At 52.4% G+C, this 20,794-nt stretch overlaps 1 protein-coding gene across 1 annotated transcript in view; it reads right to left on the reverse strand.

Moving 5' to 3' along the window:
- The window catches only part of E2F4 (E2F transcription factor 4), a 97,661-nt gene that overhangs the window by 29,485 nt on the left and 47,382 nt on the right, over positions 1 to 20,794 (reverse strand). The window contains exons 5-7 of the mRNA XM_088448609.1: positions 15,331 to 15,392; positions 15,019 to 15,250; positions 2,234 to 2,386 (exon numbers count right to left, since the gene is read on the reverse strand). Of these exons, the coding sequence (XP_088304735.1) occupies positions 2,234 to 2,386; positions 15,019 to 15,250; positions 15,331 to 15,392 (447 nt within the window). The remainder of the gene's footprint in view (positions 1 to 2,233; positions 2,387 to 15,018; positions 15,251 to 15,330; positions 15,393 to 20,794) is intronic.

A 20,794-nucleotide genomic window follows, 5' to 3' on the forward strand; every position in this document is an offset into this window, starting at 1 on the left:
ATACTGAATGTCCTATGGAGCACTCCAGTTGTGCAGCCGCAGCTGCAAAGAAATCTTCAGGGGCCTTGAAAAGACCCCCCTCTGTACGGTGCGACTGGTCCGGCCAGGCACCGATGAAAACTGAGTGGCCTGAGGCTCGGAGGCGGGGTATAGGAGAGAGACCCCAGTGCATCCTGGGGGGCTGGAAATTTAACTCTGTGGTGCCTGGATGTCTGCCGCCATCGCCTATACCCCAAGGTATCCTGTGGATACCCTATGGACCCTGCAGTAGAAATAATTCTATCTACTGGCTGGGGCGAGGTCATCCGGGCACACTGCCATGCTGGCTTCTGTAAGTGAAAGTGGCATCAGCAACCACAGTTGTTCGTGTGCCACATGATCTGCAAGAGCCCTATACATAAGCATGGCGCTTCCTGGCGATACCCTAGCTCACTCATTGGCAGTGACACTGGGAGCCATCAGGACACCTCACACTATATTCCATGGCCCCTGACTATCTACTGGAAGACAGGACACAGACAGAGGAGTGCAATGATATAACTTCTGGGACGTGTTTCTTTTATCTATCACACGTTGAAGGGGGTTTTAACCCATTAGTCAGGGTTGCCATGGAGTTTGCTCTTAATAAATATCTGTATTGATTTCCTTTTCAAACAAGTTCCAACCACATAAGAATCTCATTATTGACCCAAGCTACAGTTAACATTAAAGTTAGGGAAAATCTGTTGACCTGAAAAACTTTTTCTTATATATGGCAAGACGGTGAGAAACTAATTAATTTTGGTAATTGTCCGTCTTAACCCATGTAGTTGTCACTACTAGCTGGGGTAAGTGGATCTCCGTATCGCAGGACTTTTAGAACAGGTAAGAAACATCAGTGGCTGCCCTTCTAGAAGAGCTCCGGAATTGCTCCTTTTGTCAGGAGACAGAAAATCTTGTGTAGAACCTGCCACGGAGGTAGAGAATATAGTATAACATACCCCAAGGCAGGGAATGCAGATAAGATAAGGCCTAAGAGCACTAGCCAGAGGTCCCTCTCAGCACCCAGCAGGGAGATACAGATAAGGCCTCAGTACTGGTAAGAGCACTAGGCAGAGGTCCCTCTCAGCACCCAGCAGGGAGATACAGATAAGACCTCAGTACTGGTAAGAGCACTAGGCAGAGGTCCCTCTCAGCACCCAGCAGGGAGATACAGATAAGACCTCAGTACTGGTAAGAGCACTAGGCAGAGGTCCCTCTCAGCACCCAGCAGGGAGATGCAGATAAGGCCTCAGTACTGGTAAGAGCACTAGACAGAGGTCCCTCTCAGCTCCCAGCAGGGAGATGCAGATAAGGCCTCAGTACTGGTAAGAGCACTAGGCAGAGGTCCCTCAGCACCCAGCAGGGAGATGCAGATAAGGCCTCAGTACTGGTAAGAGCACTAGGCAGAGGTCCCTCTCAGCTCCCAGCAGGGAGATACAGATAAGGCCTCAGTACTGGTAAGAGCACTAGGCAGAGGTCACTCTCAGCAGGGAGATGCAGATAAGGCCTCAGTACTGGTAAGAGCACTAGGCAGAGGTCCCTCAGCACCCAGCAGGGAGATGCAGATAAGGCCTCAGTACTGGTAAGAGCACTAGACAGAGGTCCCTCTCAGCACCCAGCAGGGAGATACAGATAAGGCCTCAGTACTGGTAAGAGCACTAGGCAGAGGTCCCTCTCAGCTCCCAGCAGGGAGATACAGATAAGGCCTCAGTACTGGTAAGAGCACTAGGCAGAGGTCCCTCTCAGCACCCAGCAGGGAGATACAGATAAGGCCTCAGTACTGGTAAGAGCACTAGACAGAGGTCCCTCTCAGCTCCCAGCAGGGAGATGCAGATAAGGCCTCAGTACTGGTAAGAGCACTAGGCAGAGGTCCCTCTCAGTAGGGGGAGTAGAAATCGCCACCTAATGGTCCTTTGAGCTCTGGAGAGCGAACTAACTTTGATCTTGTAGAATCACCGGCTGTCTCTGGTGCTCGGTCACTAGAAGCAGTCAGAGGGAACATGTGCCACAACCAGGAGAGACCCCACTCATATTGTAGCATTAGATTACAGATAAAGCTGCTGAGGTAGAGGTACCAGTTAGCACCCTGCCTCAGCTTCCTGGCCAATCTCCTCGCACCTCTACACCCTTCTTCCATTGGAGCTTAGAGAAACCCATTCTATACACCAAGATGCTCATTAACAGGGAGGAGTCATAGAAGCTGGTTACTTACTGTCTGAGGGATCAGATTTGATTGGCTGGAATGAGGTAGAAGCATTTGGCAGGTCGATACTGTTGTCCAATGAGGCTGAAGATTGGAGGGGGCGTGTGTCCACATTTGGGAGACAGCTGGAACCAGTATCCGACGGGTGATTCTCTCGGGACTCTGTGTGTTAGATTAGCACAATCTGTATAAGTATAATGAAGAGTTCACAGCTAAAATAGACCGACACCTTCTACTGCAAAATTATAGCATCTGGAGTCATCTCAGCAACTTGTATCATCACTATCATTTACTGTAGGGGTGACAACAAGAGATATGGTAAGAACTTACCTTTGTTATCTCTGTTTCTACGAAGTCCATAGGGTTGACCTTGGGGTATAGCTGGATCTGGATCCATGGGCACCACGCAGTTAAAGCTTTGCTGCTCCCAGGATGCACTTGGGTCCGTCCTCCTCTATACCCCGCCCCGGCCACAGGCACCTCAGTTGGTAAGCAGCTAAGGCCGGAGGAGGAGACTAAACAGAGAGAAGGAAGACTGGAACACACAAGAAACCATACTCACAGAAATGGGAGACGGAAAACCGGTGACCAGCCACACAGCCCATTTGAAGCCAGGTGCATCAGGGCGGGCGCCCTGTGGACCCTATGGACTTCGTAGAAACAGAGATAACAAAGGCAAGTTCTTACCATATCTCTTGTTTTCTACTTCAGGGTCCATAGGGGGTCCACAGGGTTGACCTTGGGGATGTCCCAAAGCAGTTCAACTAAGGGCGGGGACGCTCCTGTGCTGAAAGGAGTACCCGGCGCCCGAAGGATGCATCCTGAGAGGCGAAGGTGTCAAACGCATAGAACCTCAAAAACGTTTGAATTGAAGACCAAGTGGCCGCCTTACACAGCTGAACAGCGGAGGCGCCACGTCTAGCAGCCCAAGAGGGACCCACAGAACGAGTGGAATGAGCCTTAACAGAGGCTGGCACAGGTAAACCCTCCTGTGCATAAGCCTCACAAATAACGGAACAAAGCCAACGGGCTAACGTTTGCTTGTTGGCAGGCCAACCCCTCTTGTGAAAACCGAAGAGGACAAACAAAGAATCAGACTTCCTAACCGAAGCAGTCCGATCCACATAGATTCTAAGCGCCCGGACTACATCTAAGGAAGCCTCACCAGCTGAAAGATCAGGCGACTGAAAAGCTGGCACAACAAGTTCCTGATTAATGTGGAACTTCGAGACCACTTTGGGCAAAAACTCAGGACGAGTGCGGAGCACTGCTCTGTCCTGATGAAAAATCAGAAAAGGAGGGCGACAGGAAAGCGCCCCAAACTCTGACACCCTCCTGGCAGAAGCAATTGCTAGGAGAAAAACGGTCTTGAACGTCAGCCACTTGAGGTCCACCGCCTCAAGAGGCTCAAAAAGATGACCCTGCAAGACCCGTAGCACCACCGCCAAGTCCCAAGGAGCCACAGCAGGCACGAAGGGAGGCTGTATCCTGAGAACACCCTGGAAAAAGGTGTGAACATCCGGTAGTGTAGCAATCCGTCGCTGAAACCACACGGACAATGCAGACACATGAACCTTCAGAGAGGCCAGGCGTAAGCCGAGGTCCAAACCTGATTGAAGGAACTCCAAGATTCTGGAAACCCGGAACACCTGAGGATCATAGTTTCTGGATTCACACCACTGAAAGTAAGTGCGCCACACCCTGTGGTAAATCCGTGCGGAGGCAGGCTTGCGTGCCCTAAGCATGGTACCAATGACTGAACTGGAGAAACCCCTAGACCTCAAGACTGCTGTCTCAAGAGCCACGCCGTCAAAGACAGCCGACCCAGATCCGGGTAAAGGCAGGGCCCTTGAGACAACAGGTCCCGACGCTGAGGAAGAAGGTACGGAGCGTCGATGGAGAGACACCTCAGATCGGAGTACCAAGGACGTCTGGGCCACGCCGGAGCAACCAGCACGAGCGTGCCGCCGTCCTGCTTGAATTTCCGCAGAACCCGAGGAAGTAAGGATATCGGAGGAAACCGATACGCCAGGTGAAACGTCCATTTCACCGACAGCGCGTCTACCAGACTGGCGCCTGCGTCTCTTGTCCTTGACCCGTAAACGGGCAACTTGTGATTGTGACGGGAGGCCATCAAGTCCAGCTCCGGCAGCCCCCACCTGTCCACGAGTAGCTGAAACACCTCTGGGTGAAGCGACCATTCCCCGGGATGCACGTCGTGACGGCTGAGGAAGTCCGCCTCCCAATTGAGGACTCCGGGAATGAAGACTGCCGAGATCGCTGGAATGTGACACTCCGCCCAAGCAAGGATGCGAGACACCTCCGACATTGCTGCCCGACTTAGAGTTCCTCCTTGGTGGTTGATATACGCCACCGTAGTGGCGTTGTCGGACTGCACCTGAACCGGCCGTCCGTAAAGAGCGGGACCAGATGACTGCAGGGCCCGATAAACCGCCCGCAGTTCCAGAATGTTGATGGGAAGAAGAGCTTCTTCCGCAGACCAACGACCCTGAAGTGACAACGAGCCGGTCACTGCTCCCCAACCCCGAAGACTGGCATCCGTCGTGAGCAGGACCCAGTCCGGGATCCAAAAGGGACGCCCCTCGACCAGATGAGCTGTCTGAAGCCACCAAGCCAAAGACTGCCGAACCTCCGGGGACAACACCAGCAACTGAGAGCGGATCCGGTGAGGTAACCCGTTCCATTCCGATAGAATCAGCCCCTGCAGAGGCCGGGAATGGAACTGGGCAAATTCCACCATGTCGAATGTTGACACCATGGAGCCCAAAACCCTCATAGCCGAATGGACCGACAGGCGGCAACTGCTCAGGCAACTGTGTATCCTCAGCTGCAGGGAGGAGACCTTCTCCGGGGTCAGGAAGATCCTTTGCTGACGAGAATCTAGCAGGGCTCCCAAATGAACCATCCGCTGAGATGGAATCAGGGAGGACTTTTTCCAATTTATCAGCCACCCGTGCGCTTGCAGGCAAGCGACCGTCAAGTGGAGATGATGAAGCAGTACCTCCGGGGAACTCGCCAGCAACAGGAGGTCGTCCAGATACGGTAGTAGCCGTACATTCTGGTTCCGAAGATGTGCGGCCATGACCGCCATAATCTTCGTGAACACCCTCGGTGCCGTGGAGAGACCAAAGGGTAGCGCCCGGAACTGGTAATGGTGTTGAAGGATAGCGAACCTCAGATACCGCTGGTGCGAAGGTGCTATCGGAACATGGAGGTAGGCGTCCTGGATATCCAGGGACACCATGTAATCCCCCGGTTCCATCGCCAGAATGATGGAACGTAACATTTCCATCCTGAACTTGGGAACTCTGAGGAATTTGTTCAGAGACTTCAAGTTGAGGATAGGGCGATGAGAACCATTGGGTTTCCGCACCAGAAACAGAGAAGAATAGAACCCCGTCCCTCGTTGTAATTGAGGAACGGGAACAATGACCCCTGCTGTCAGCAAGGACTCTATAGCTTCCTGAATCTGTAAAGACTTGGTCGTATTCTGAGAAGGACTCGTGCAGAAAAACTGGTGGGGCGGTCTGTGCCGAAAAGACAGGGCGTACCCCTGGGAGACCACTTCTCGAACCCAGGCATCCGTGGTGGTATTGTGCCAGCACTGGGCAAATAGAAGAAGTCGGCCTCCCACTCTGGGGTCCCCCAGAGGGAGGCCCGTCCCATCAGGCAGAAGGTTTATCTTCCTGCTTGGAAGAAGGGCGCCTGGCACTCCAGGGCTGCTTCTTGGGCTTAGAAGCGGCCTTGGTCGTCGACTGCCTCGGGAAGGACTGACCTTTTGCCTTGCCCTGAACCCGAAAGGACCGAAAAGCAGAGCTCCGTACCTTGGTAGGAGCAGAAGCCGAAGGGAGGAAGGCTGATTTAGACTTAGCCAGAGTGTCCACAATTTTGTCCAAGTCTGGACCAAAAAGCAACTCCCCATTAAAAGGTAAGGCCTCCAGTCCCTTTTTGGAGTCAGCGTCAGCTCTCTAAGACCTCAGCCACAAGGACCGACGCGCCGACACAGCTGCAGCCGACACCCGAGAGGTTAGCAGGCTTGCGTCTAACGATGCTTCCCCAATGTAGGAAGCCGCATCCCTCATTTGACCTATCAACGCTCTCTGGATCTCCGGAGCATCTTCCAGAAAGGTATCCTCCAAAGCATTGGCCCAGCTCTCGATGGCCTTAGCCACCCAAGAGATGGCCATGGACGGACGGGCCACCGCCCCGAGAGAGAGTAGATAGACTTCAAACAAGTCTCCACCTTCCTGTCCGTGGGATCCTTCAGGGAGGAGATCGACGGCAAAGGCAGCGTAGTGCTTTTAATTAAGCGGGTAACGTGGGAATCCACCGCTGGAGGAGTTTCCCACTTCCTGCAATGAGCCTCCGGAAACGGATAGTTCGAAGCCAACCGCTTCTGCGGTTGGAACCTCTTTCTGGGCAACTGCCAGGCCCCTGCCATATGATCCGTCAATTGATCGGACAGGGGAAAAACCGTCGAAGCTACCTTGGCCTTTTTAAAATTTGGGTATTTTGACCTGGGGGCGGGCACATCCTCCTCAATGTGAAGGATGGCCAACACCGCCCTAACCAATGCCGGCACATTAATGGAAGACTTAGCCACCATCCCCTGGGCCCCGGCATCCGAGTCAGAGTCTTCATGGATCTCCCCGTCATCCGAAGACACGTCCGTGTCCGTGAACTGAGCCGCCAATGAAGCCGGAACGGAACGCTTGGACGCCCGTGGGGGCAAATCACTGTGCAACATATGTTGAAAAGCCGATGACGAAGCCGCCAGACTCTGAACAGAGCTGGAGAGGACGTCCACCCAAGGCAGGGGTACTGCCTGAGGATACCCCTGAAAGGGTACCATCGACTGCTGCGGCACCGTGGGGGTTTGCACGTATACCGGCAAACCCGCATAAGGACCCACAGTCTGAGACCCGGGAGGAGACTGCACCAGACGAGTCACACCCGGGGAACGGGGCATGGTAGGCTGGGGCAACGCCCTAGAAGGGGCCGCAGTCGGGACCGCAAGTCGGTCCGCGATTGACGCCAGCACTTGCGTAAACATTGCCCACGGAGGATCCTGCGCCACCGGGGGTTTAGAGGGTCCAGGTACCAACTGGCACCGCCCGCACAGACCGTCCTCAGACAAATCTGCCCCGTCAACCCCTGCCGAACAGCGTCGGCAAGAAAACAACACAGGAGCCTCGGAGCGCTCATTCCCCTCATCAGACATGACACAAACTTTTTTGCAAAAAAAGTGTCTCACCGAAACGAGGTAAGGCGTATAACACCCTCGCACTCCCAAGTATGCAACCCAAACAGCTCACAATATGGTACTGAGGAGCACACCGCAGTATGTGACGGACCTCACAAATACGTAGATTTATATAAGTGAGGTACACAGAAAGAACACCCCTCCCCCACGCACCTGAGGGCCGTAGGAGAAGGAAAGGGATAGGTAAAAAGCTGACAGTAAGTAGAAAATAAGCACAGACAGCAGCACTAGCAATAGTCACATACCATGCAGGAAGATATACTCACTGCACCTTCCGCTACAATCACCCTCCCAGATTCAGTGTCTGGGAGGGCTATAGCGCTGCGAACACTGTCCTTTGCAGGGGGAGAGGTACGCAGGGGGACTGGTCCACTGGAAGCCTGCCTGGGAGCTCTGCGATGCTGCCTGAGGAAGATGGCTGCCGGAGAGCTCTGAGGAGGAGTGGCCGAGTGAGAACAGCCCAGCGACGCCAGCACACATGAGAGAAGGCGCGCTGGGCTGAGGGGAGGAGCGCTGAAGCAGGGAAGGCTGCTAGTACTAAACCCCCAGGGAAGCCGGTTCCCCGCCGGTACTTACACCCCGGGGGCCAGCGGACACGCGGGGTATGCCTGAAGAGGGGGAGCCCGCCGCCGCTACTAGCGCCGCCGGTCTGTCCCCAGAGACCGGCGGCATGAAGACTGCATTTTCCCCGCATGCAGCGCTGCTTACCTGGCCCCTTCAGTCCGGCAGCAGTCCTTGGGTGGTCCCGGAGCCACGCTAGCACTGACTCCGGGGTCCCGCTGCGATCCCCGGATCAGTACCGGCGTCGCAGCGCCAGCGGGGCTGTTGGAGCGGCAGCGTAGACGTCCAGATGGACAGTCTGATGCTGCCGCTCTGAAGACAGTAAAAATAAAATAATAAAATCTTCTTTTTTTTAAAAAAAACAAGAGATATGGTAAGAACTTACCTTTGTTATCTCTGTTTCTACGAAGTCCATAGGGTCCACAGGGTTGACCTTGGGGTATAGGTTGGGAACCAAATCCGGGCACCACGCAGTTAAAGCTTTTAGCTCCCAGGATGCACTGGGTCCACTCTCCCTATAACCCCACCCCCAAGCCAGAGGCACCTCAGTTTGTAAGTAGCCAAAGGCCGGAGGAGGAGAGAAAAAGAGAGAGAAAACTGGAACACTCAATAACCATACTCACCGAAATGGGAGACGGAAAACCGGTGACCAGCCACACAGCCCATATGAAGCCAGGTGCGTCAGGGAGGGCGCCCTGTGGACCCTATGGACTTCGTAGAAACAGAGATAACAAAGGTAAGTTCTTACCATATCTCTTGTTTTCTACTTCAGGGTCCATAGGGGGTCCACAGGGTTGACCTTGGGGATGTCCCAAAGCAGTTCAACCAAGGATGGGGACGCTCCTGTGCTGAGAGGAGAATCCGTCGCCAAAAAGGAAGCATCCTGAGAGGCAAAGGAAACCAATGCCTAGAACCTTAAAAAGGTGTGGACAGAAGACCACGTGGCCACCTAGTAAGGCAAAACAGCCGAGGCGCCACAGCGAGCCGCACACGAGGGTCACATGGCCCGAGAAAAAACAAGCATCAACAACAGGAAGGCCTACCCATGGGTAGGCCCCTGAGGAAGACCTACGAGGCCATCCAAGCCAACATTTGGTTATAGGCCGGCCATCCTTTCCTGTGAAAACCAGAAATCTCAGACCACCAATAAGGAGTCCGATTTCCGTAAGGAACCTGAACGGATCACATAAATCCAAAGAGGCCAGACCACAGTCAATGAGGCCACACCAGCCGAGAGGACTGGGGACAGAATGGCCGTACCATAAGTTCCAGAATAATATGGAACCTGAAAACCACTAAGAAGAAACACAGGGCGAGAGCAACTCCCACCCTGACATGATGCCCTCCAGAAGAGGGAGCCACATGAGAACGCTCCCAATTCAGACACTCTCCTGGTTGATATAAACACCCTGAGAGAAAGAGAGAGCCTAAGCAATAGACCATGTAATGGCTATCACAACCAGCGGTTCCATTGACTGTCCCCGGAGGTAACGAAGAACCACTACTTACTCCCAAGGAGTCCCTAGGGAGGACAAATAGAGGCATAATCAAGAAAACACTCCAAAGGATGAACTGGATACCAGAGTGAAGCAATTCCATATCTTAACCATACTGACAGTGTAGAGATCCGCACTGTCAGGAAGACCAGGCCAAGTGTGAAACCCAAGCCAGCCGGAAGGAATGCCAGAATATCTGTAAATCCTGGACACCGGAGGATTGTATCGACAGGTACAATACCATAAGATTTATGGCTGCCACAGTTTGTGGTAGGTCCCAGCAAAAGCTGATCCATGTTCTCTAATCATTCCAACGATGACAAAGCCAGGGAAGCCGTAAGACCACTGTAAGGACACAGTCAAAGACAAACGACCCAGGTCCAAGGCAAAACCAAGGACCCTGAGACAACAGGTCCGGGCAGTGAAGCATCAGGGATGGAGTATCGATGTAGACACTCCGAAGATCCAAGTACCCCTGACATCTGGGGCAATCAGGAGCCACCAGCAGGAAAACATCTCCGTCTCGATTGAAAACACTTCCAAAGACCTCGAGGAAGAAGGGAGACCGGAGAACACAGGTACACAAAGTGGAAGGACCACTTCACCGACAAAGAGTCGCTGAAGTTTGCTTCAGAATCCCCAGAGCTGAACTGTAACACCATAGTGTGATAAAGTCAGAAGGCCATGAGGGTCACCTCAGGGGGGCCCCCCCTGCTCACCAGGAGATGAAACCTCTCTTGGGGAAGAGACTAGTCCCCGGGATGCACGTCGTGACGGCTGAGGACTCCCGCTTCCCAATGGAGAGCTCCTGAAATGAACGCTGCCGAGATGGTCGGGAGGAGACCCTCGGACTATGTCCGAATATGTGACATACCTGTCATTGCCACCCAACGAACAGTGTTGCTAAAAAGGAAGCCACTGTCCTGACCCTGTCGGACTGAACCTTTTCAGGTTCACCGGGAAACAAGAGTTATGCCAGAGTAAGTTAATTGACAAGGTGGAATCGACAGACGTCCAACTGCACTGAAAAGGATTCGATCCAGACACTGTCCCTAGCAAAGAAAACCCTGGACGAGATGGCCATAGCCACCCGGACAGGGACCGACTTGCCTCCGGAGAGAGCATCATCGTTTGAACAGTTATCCGACAGAAAAAAACTCATTCCATCTGGAGATGAGCCAATTATGGAAAGGCCTGGAATGGAACTGAGCCCATTCCACCATGCATCCCAGAGTGTAAAGACATCTGTCGACTGCGCAGACAACCATGTACTCCTAATGGAAGAGAGGAGATTCCGTCTTACGCCAGAAGAATTCTCAGATTCTGAGAATCCAGCAGGGATCCTAGATGAAGAATACCCAGAGAGGGATGCAGGGAGGACTTTTTCCCCGTTGATTAAACGTCTGCACCCTGAAGAAGCCACAGTCATCCTGACCTGGCCGTAAAGTACCCCGGTGATCCCGCTAAGAGCAGGAGGCCGTCCAGGTACAGGAGCATTGGGATATACTGAACAGAAGAACTGTCAGAAAATCCAAAACGCTGGTAAACCCCTGTGGGGCTGAGGACAGTCCCAACAGGCAGAGCCCGAAAAATTGTAAGTGTTGCTGTGATACAGCAAACCTCAGCCCATGCTGAGGAAAGGTCTCTGTAAGTACCCGTAGGCACGCGTCCTGTATATCCAGTGATACCCTAAAGTCCCCAGGTTCCAAACATCGTATGATGGAGCATAGGGATTTCCTCCTGAGCCCAGGTAGCTTTAGGAACTGGTTCAGGGAATTGAGACAGAGAACAGGCCAAAGAGGACCATTCAGCCACCGCACCAGAAAGAAAACAGAACAACCAGTCCCTCACTGAGATAGTGGGGATGGCCCAATTAGCTCCGCTTACCGCAACAACTGCATAGCTTTCTGGATCTGTAAGGCCCTTGTAAAGAGGGCGTACCCTCCTACCCACGTAGCCGCGGCAACTTGACACTAATACCGGGCGAACTGAGAAAATCGGTATCTCCCAGTTGTAGGCCTGTCCCGTCAGACTGAAGAGATATCCGTAGGTTCAGAAGCAGGATCGGCTGGCAGTCCAGGCCTGCTCGGTACTGGATATGTCGGCCCTTGTAGATGCCGACAGTCTACGAAGAAACAGACCTTTAGGCTGACCCAGAGGACAAAAAAGACTTAACAGACTTAGTCTGAGGCCTTGTAGTGGGCATAGCTGAAAGCGGTAAACTTGTCGTTAGTAATACTACCAATGTTACTACAATCTTGTCAAGGTCAGGACCAAACAATATCAACCCTAAAGATGGTATCTGCACCTCTGCATTCCCTGAGCGCAGCCATAGGGTATTACGGAGGATACAGTCGCAGCCGGAACTCTGAAAGTTAGGAGACTGGTATCCAATATAGGCATTTCCACCTATGACAACAGCATATATTACGTGAGCGACCAAATACATTTGAACCCCCGACGTGTTGGAGGGGAAAAAACGTTACAAATGCATCAACCCAATATGCAATAGTATTAACCAACCATGCTATAGCCATGGTAGGATGGGTAACAACTCCTGAAAGCAAGTATACTGATTTCAGGCAGAGTTACCACCTACGGATCCGAAGAATCCGACCACGCAGGAATGGGAGGCGTAGTAACGTCTGTAATCAGACGAGTAACACGCCCATCCCCCCCAGGAGGGGCTCGTGATGACCCTCAGGGAATTTGGGACAGGAGGCCAAACACTGTTGTAACACCTCCTATCTGGCAACAGCCAGAGTCCCGCTATGCGATCCACCCGCTAGTCAGCAACAGGTAACCCGAAGGCACGCAATACTGAGGGTGTATGATACAGGTGCAGGTCAACATTCACTCTAACCAGAATGGACCTGCTACCAGCCCTAAAGCAGGGATAATAATACCTGAAATAGGCTTCCCCCCGTGTAAGAGGGAAAGAGCCCCGAACAGTACCCAGTTCACAGCAGAGCCAACTGGGAAGTAACCACAGGGCGTCAACCACGCCAATTAGCGTTTCGTAGAAAACGACATCCACCCAGGGTGGCTGTTGTGGTAATCCCTGCAAGGGGAATGACAGACTATTGTGGCACCAGGGGGAATTCATATACTGCGAAAAACCCCTGCAGGGAGCGGTAGTCTGTGTCACAGGGGAAGAGTGCAAGAAGCTGCGAGATACCCTGAGATGAAAAGGGCAGTATGGTGAAGTAACCCCAAGTGAGGTACAACAATGGGGCCCGCCCGGCGATCCGCAATTGAGAGGATCCCGAGAAAACAAACCGCCCAAGGGGGTCGTGAAAGAGGCCGGCACCAGATGACGCCACATACAGAACCCTTTATGAGTCAAATCCTCCGCACTAACACCTGCAGCACATGACTTGCAGGATAGTAAAAATGGGTGCAGTATAACGCTCTATCTCCTGGTCAGACATATCTGACCAATCTTGGCGGAAATATTAAGCAGCACTATACTGGTCCTGACTGATGCCAAAAATTAGCTGCAGGGACCCATTTTCAGCGTATGCAACACACAGTTCCATCTAAAATATGGCAACGTGCAGCACGCAACAGTATGTGACAAACCACACAAATATTAACAAGTATATAAATGTGAGGTCTCAGAACCACCCTAAGTACAGCTGTATTAGGGCAGATAAAGAAAAGGGATAGATATACACTGACAGGTGAGAGAATAAAGTACAGTCAGCACTAGCATAAGTCACATACAATGCAGATATATACATATATACATAAACATGTCATATAATATACTGCACTATTACACTGCATTCAACTGCCCAGATTCAGTGTCTGGGAAGGCTACAGCGCTGTGTACACTGACCTGATGGTGAGGTACGCAGGGGGACTGGACTCACTGCCATCCTGAGAGATTTCTGCTGCACCACAGAGATAAAATGGCCGCTGGAGACCTCAGAGGAAGCGTGGCCCGCGGAGGAAGCAGCTCAGCGACGCCAGACTATGGATACTGAAAGGCGCGCTGAGCTGAGGGGAGGAGCCGCTGTAACAGGGAAGGCTGCCTCCCCTGGCCGGCTATTAACCCCCGGGACCCCGGCTCCCTGCACCGATCGTTAAGTCCCTGGTGGTCTAGTGGACACACGGGGTATGGGGGGCCCGCCGCCACTGCCGGCGCCTCCGGTCTGTCCCCTGAGACCGGAGGCACAGGACTGCATTTGAAATGCGCGGATCACCGCAAGCGGTGATCCGCGACCTTACCTGCTCCCCGTGGATCCGGCAGCAGTCCTGGGCGCCCGCAGAGTCCGGCTAGTACAGACTCTGGGGTCCCGCTGAGATCCCCAGATCTGTACTGGCGTCTCAGCGCCAGCGGGGTGACGGAGCGGCAGCTTAGACGTCCTATGGACAGTCCGACGCTGCCGCTCTGAAGAGTCCAAAGTCCATGAAAAAACTTTGTCCCTAAAAAAATAAAATAAGCTTAGGGGCTGCTAATCAGCTCCCCCTGCGCTAACGGTGACCCGACTCCGGCCGGGCACCAACTTAAACTGAGGTGCCTCTGGCTTGGGGGTGGGGTTATAGGGAGAGTGGACCCAGTGCATCCTGGGAGCTAAAAGCTTTAACTGCGTGGTGCCCGGATTTGGTTCCCAACCTATACCCCAAGGTCAACCCTGTGGACCCCCTATGGACCCTGAAGTAGAAAATAAAGAATAAAGCTTAGGGGCTGCTTATGCAGCCCCACTGCGCAGGGTGACCCGACTCCGGCCGGGCACCAACTAAAACTGAGGTGCCTGTGGCCGGGGCGGGGTATAGAGGAGGACGGACCCAAGTGCATCCTGGGAGCAGCAAAGCTTTAACTGCGTGGTGCCCATGGATCCAGATCCAGCTATACCCCAAGGTCAACCCTGTGGACCCTATGGACCCTGAAGTAGAAAGAGGAATTAGTCTAGGACTGATAGACCGTCAGCATTGCCGGTAACAGGGAAGGATTAGGTTTTATTTCTTGAGTTGGCATTACTGTCAGCACTGGTAAATGTAGTGGAATCCAGCCTGCATCTATTGCTCTGGCCAGCGCCGGTCATACTGGTCATACACTGGCTGCTGCAGACCGCACCGATCCCGGTTTGGGCTGAACACAGGAGCCGACATGTTATTCTTCTCTCAGATTTAAGCAAGCTCTGCTGCTATTGGTACATTCATATGAACGGCAAGTAAGCTTCACATTGAGCAGACGTAAGTGTAATGGCAGTGCCCAGAAAACAAGAATATGGGCTGTGAACTAGGTCTGCAATCTGCTAAAACAATATGGCCGCACCCGTGAACAAGTTGTATATACATGCCGATGACCAAACTGCAGACAGCCAGACAAGTGGCCAAATACTGTATAGTGCGCAGATACCATCAGACGCCATAGTAAGGTCATAGGTCAGTCTTCCTATTTCGTTAGATGAATCAATATTCCATATTCGGCAGCGGGGACTCACCTGGAGCAGAGGGAGCGGTTATGGTTCTAGCCCCCGGTTCCTGCTGCTCATCCAGAGCCACACGCTGGCCGCTATTGGTTATCGCAGGAGGCGGCTGGACAAGATCTTCTGGAGGAGGAACAGGAACCACAACGGGAGGAGAGTTTGATGTGTCTTTATTAACAAGAAGAACCTCTATTGGGCCTGTTGAACTCTTCAGATGGATCTGAAACTTCTTCTGCCCATTGACCCCCTGGTAGGAGAAAATGCAGAAAACACTCAGATCTACAGAAACACACAGAAGCTGCAGACGGCAGAGAGATGGAAACGTACCTCTGGAACTGGGACCTCTAGACAGGTGCCGGATGGTGCCCGGATGGCAAGTAATGTCTCTCCTGCAAAACAAAACATGCCAATGTACCCAGAGCCTCAAAATCTCTTCTCATGTAAGGAGAGATGGATGGTAATTATGTAAGAACCATTCACACTATACCATGGCATTTATAAACGAGAAGGGGAGAGACAGCACCACCCTGTCTGGGGGGCTCACACACGCACACATGACACGTCCAGTACAGCGCATTCTGTGTTAAAGCGCGTACACACTAGACGACAGGGGCGTCTTCAGAGGAGGGGGCCCGTGTGCACACCCCGTGTGGGGCCCCCTCCTCTCTCCCCGGTGGCCGGCAGCCGACCGACACAGCTAGCCAGCCACCGGAGACTTAGTAGACTCCGGGCACTAGAGTGTTCCCGGAGTCTACTGCGCATGCGCAGAAAACCAGAAAAATGGCCGCGGCCGCCATTTTCTGGTGTTCTGAGCAGCGCAGACACCCAATGTGGGACCACGGACAGCTAAGTCTAAAATAATATGGGTGCAGTGTGTGCGGTGCGGGACCCGTGTGCCCCGCACACAGTGCACCCATTATAGATACGCCACTGCTAGGCGATTAGGAAAGACATGGTGATCATAGTGTCGTCCCTGATCACCTGCAGTGCCCACACTGAATGATATGTCGCTCTGTGTAGGCACCCTCCATCATTCCTGAACATGGCCAGTCTCATTATCGGCAGATTGTGCTGCATATTCAGGCGATGATCGATGTCGGAAACGACCAGCGGGAGTGCGCATCGCTGGTCGTTTCAGACACTGTAGTGCACGATTTGTGCATGATTACAATGTTGTAATCGTGCAATCGCTCAGTAATATCGCCAAATGTGTACGCACCTTTACACTAGTATTTTGCACCTGGGTCTCCACGGTCTGCCTCCCAGTGTACTGCTCCTACTCTCCCCTTCCTTGCAAACCCCCAGCACCCAGGAGACAGGACAGACATTATTACTGTTCTAGAGATAACACTGACTCCGTCCTAGACCCTCTCCAATCTCGCTTCCAATTTCTTCATTTCACCAAAACTGCCCATCACCAAGGTCACCGATTCACGGCAAAAGGCCAAATCTTATATCCCCTAAGCTCACAGCAGCATGTCATAGCATTGTCTCAGCTGTACCCGCTCTGCCTTCTGTCTGTCCAACAACCCCTCCTCCCTACACCATTGTGAGGATATAGGGTCTGCAGATCACACACGTTTGGAACACACTAAACATATCATCCAGACGCGGATCAGAAATGATCTGTCGTACACTGTGTACGCCCGATGGCACGTTCATCGCATTGCGCCTTCTGCTATGCTATGGGACGATGCAATGAACGACATCAGGCAGTCACATGTAACGTTACATCGTGCTGTTATACACCAGATTGTGCAGTGTATATGGTGGTGAGAGCAATGTATCATTACATCGTGCTGTTATACACCAGATTGTGCAGTGTATATGGTGGTGAGAGCAATGTAACGTTACATTGTGCTGTTATACACCAGATTGTGTAGTGTATATGATGGTGAGAGCAATGTAACGTTACATTGTGCTGTTATACACCAGATTGTGTAGTGTATATGATGGTGAGAGCAATGTAACGTTACATCGTGCTGTTATACACCAGATTGTGCAGTGTATATGATGGTGAGAGCAATGTAACGTTACATCGTGCTGTTATACACCAGATTGTGCAGTGTATATGATGGTGAGAGCAATGTAACGTTACATCGTGCTGTTATACACCAGATTGTGCAGTGTATATGATGGTGAGAGCAATGTAACGTTACATCGTGCTGTTATACACCAGATTGTGCAGTGTATATGATGGTGAGAGCAATGTAACGTTACATCGTGCTGTTATACACCAGATTGTGCAGTGTGTATATGGTGAGAGCAATGTAACGTTACATCGTGCTGTTATACACCAGATTGTGCAGTGTATATGATGGTGAGAGCAATGTAACGTTACATCGTGCTGTTATACACCAGATTGTGCAGTGTATATGATGGTGAGAGCAATGTAACATTACATCGTGCTGTTATACACCAGATTGTGCAGTGTATATGGTGAGAGCAATGTAACGTTACATCGTGCTGTTATACACCAGATTGTGCAGTGTATATGGTGGTGAGAGCAATGTAATGTTACATCGTACCGTCGCTGGGTCATACAACGTATAATATGTATAACCAGTTTCAGACTACTTACGATATGAACAAATTGAAGGCAGAATTGAGTACAGCACGGCACACTTACACGTTCAATACATCAAGGGATGAGTCCGATAACTATGGGGCTAGGCACACACTGACGATGCGTCCCCAACATGTCCAAGATATCCACAGATTGAGGTAACAGTCCTCAAGTAATACAAGGTCCCAAATAATCCAATACACTGTCAGTGATTCCTCCTCCAGTGTATTAGAGAGCCCCTTAATCCAATCGAAGGTCGGGACCTGTGTTTTTCACATAGCCCAGGCCCCCTCATCTCCCCCAGATGTCCTTCCACAGGTTACCCCATGCAGGGTCCGGCTCCTGAATGTCTAGTAGAACTTGCAAGTGCACAATAGGGAGTAAAGAGCGGGAACAATGGTGCATTGAACATTCAACTCCAGTGTCCCCTGTGGACATGGAATGTAACCTATGAAGTGCTTTCTCAGGGAGGGGTCAGCGTCATTCCAGGTACTACCTGTATGGCCCACTCTTAAGCACAGGTGGATACATATATATGGCAAACGTTGACCCATAATGACACACATAACCGAACACAGTCATATCAACATTGGCATACCCCCTAGAGCAGGGTTGGGCAAAAGGCGGCCCTCCAGCTGCTGTTGACCTACAAATCCTAGCATGCCTTGAAACAGTTTTAGCACGGCCAAATAGCAAAACTGTGGCAGGGCATGCTGGGATGTGTAGCTCTACAACAGCTGGGGAGACGCTTATTGCCCACCCCTAACCTAAAGTATATGGCTTTTATAGAACTATCTCTGGCCTCATCTTCTCACCACTCCTCCCCAGCCTCCGCACTCCTCCCCAGCCTCCGCACTCCTCCTTTCTGACAGCACTTTCCGCCTGTTCCGACTTTGCGGCTTGCCGTTTTCGCATCCTTTGGAATTGAATAGGGAAAATAGCGGGGGCGCGCCCGATAAATTTCTGCATCCAACACACGTGATGTAGGTGGAAACTAGATCCCGCTGTCGGCAATGAAATTATCTCGGCTAATTGAATACGGCCCTTCATCTCCTCACATTCTCCCCCTCGCCTTATTGAACCCTTGGGATGCCATATAAATAAAAAACAAGAGATATGGTAAGAACTTACCTTTGTTATCTCTGTTTCTACGAAGTCCATAGGGTCCACAGGGTTGACCTTGGGGTATAGCTGGATCTGGATCCATGGGCACCACGCAGTTAAAGCTTTAGCTGCTCCCAGGATGCACTTGGGTCCGTCCTCCTCTATACCCCGCCCCCGGCCACAGCACCTCAGTTGGTAAGCAGCCAAGGCCGGAGGAGGAGACTAAACAGAGAGAAGGAAGACTGGAACACACAAGAAACCATACTCACAGAAATGGGAGACGGAAAACCGGTGACCAGCCACACAGCCCATTTGAAGCCAGGTGCGTCAGGGCGGGCGCCCTGTGGACCCTATGGACTTCGTAGAAACAGAGATAACAAAGGTAAGTTCTTACCATATCTCTTGTTTTCTACTTCAGGGTCCATAGGGGGTCCACAGGGTTGACCTTGGGGATGTCCCAAAGCAGTACAACTAAGGGCGGGGACGCTCCTGTGCTGAAAGGAGTACCCGGCGCCCAAAGGATGCATCCTGAGAGGCAAAGGTGTCAAACGCATAGAACCTCAAAAACGTTTGAATTGAAGACCAAGTGGCCGCCTTACACAGCTGAACAGCAGAAGCGCCACGTCTAGCAGCCCAAGAGGGACCCACAGAACGAGTGGAATGAGCCTTAACAGAGGTTGGCACAGGTAAGCCTGTGGGGACTGAAAAGCTGGCACAACAAGTTCCTGATTAATATGGAACTTCGAGACCACTTTGGGCAAAAACTCAGGACGAGAGCGGAGCACCGCTCTGTCCTGGTGAAAAATCAGGAAAGGAGGGCGACAGGAAAGCGCCCCCAATTCAGACACCCTCCTGGCCGAAGCAATTGCCAGGAGAAAAACCGTCTTAAATGTCAGCCACTTGAGCTCCACCGCCTCAAGAGGCTCAAACGGAGGACCCTGCAGGACCCCGTAGCACCACCGCCAAGTCCCAAGGAGCCACAGGAGGCACAAAGGGAGGCTGGATCCTGAGAATACCTTGGAAAAAGGTGTGAACGTCTGGAAGTATTGCAATCCGCCGTTGAAACCACACGGACAAGGCGGACACATGAACCTTCAGAGATGCAAGGCGTAAGCAGAGATCCAATCCTGACTGAAGAAATTCCAAGATCCTAGAAACTCGGAACACCTGAGGATCATAATGTCTGGACTCACACCACTGAAAGTAAGTGTGCCACACTCTGTGATAAATCCGTGCTGAAGCAGGCTTGCGTGCCCTGAGCATGGTACCAATAACCGAACTGGAGAAGCCCCGAGACCTCAAGACGGCTGTCTCAAGAGCCACGCCGTCAAAGACAGCCGACCCAGATCCGGGTAAAGGCAGGGCCCCTGAGACAACAGGTCCCGACGCTGAGGAAGAAGGTACGGAGCGTCGATGGAGAGGCTCCTGAGATCGGAGTACCAAGGACGTCTGGGCCACGCCGGAGCTACCAGCACGAGCATGCCGCCGTCCTGCTTGAATTTCCGCAGAACCCGAGGAAGCAGGGATATCGGAGGAAACAGATACGCCAGGTGAAACGTCCATTTCACCGACAGCGCGTCCACCAGACTTGCACCTGCGTCTCTTGTCCTTGACCCGTAAACGGGCAACTTGTGATTGTGACGGGAGGCCATCAAGTCCAGCTCCGGCAGTCCCCACCTGTCCACGAGTAGCTGAAACACCTCTGGGTGAAGCGACCATTCCCCGGGATGCACGTTGTGACGGCTGAGGAAGTCCGCCTCCCAATTGAGGACTCCGGGGATGAAGACCGCCGAGATCTCTGGAATGTGACCCTCCGCCCAAGTCAGGATACGAGACACCTCCGACATCGCTGCCTGACTGCGAGTTCCGCCTTGGTGGTTGATAGACGCCACCGTGGTGGCGTTGTCGGACTGCACCTGTACCGCCCTTCCGTGAAGAGCGGGGCCGGACGACTGCAGGGCCCTGTATACTGCCCGCAGTTCCAGGATGTTGATGGGGAGAAGTGCTTCTTCCGCTGACCAACGACCCTGAAGCGACAAAGAGCCGGTCACTGCCCCCCAACCCCGGAGACTGGCATCCGTCGTGAGCAGGACCCAGTCCGGGATCCAAAATGGGCGCCCC

Source organism: Taudactylus pleione, unplaced genomic scaffold (assembly GCF_031769625.1).
Source record: "Taudactylus pleione unplaced genomic scaffold, aTauple2 ptg000461l, whole genome shotgun sequence".
Taxonomy (NCBI): domain Eukaryota; kingdom Metazoa; phylum Chordata; class Amphibia; order Anura; family Myobatrachidae; genus Taudactylus; species Taudactylus pleione.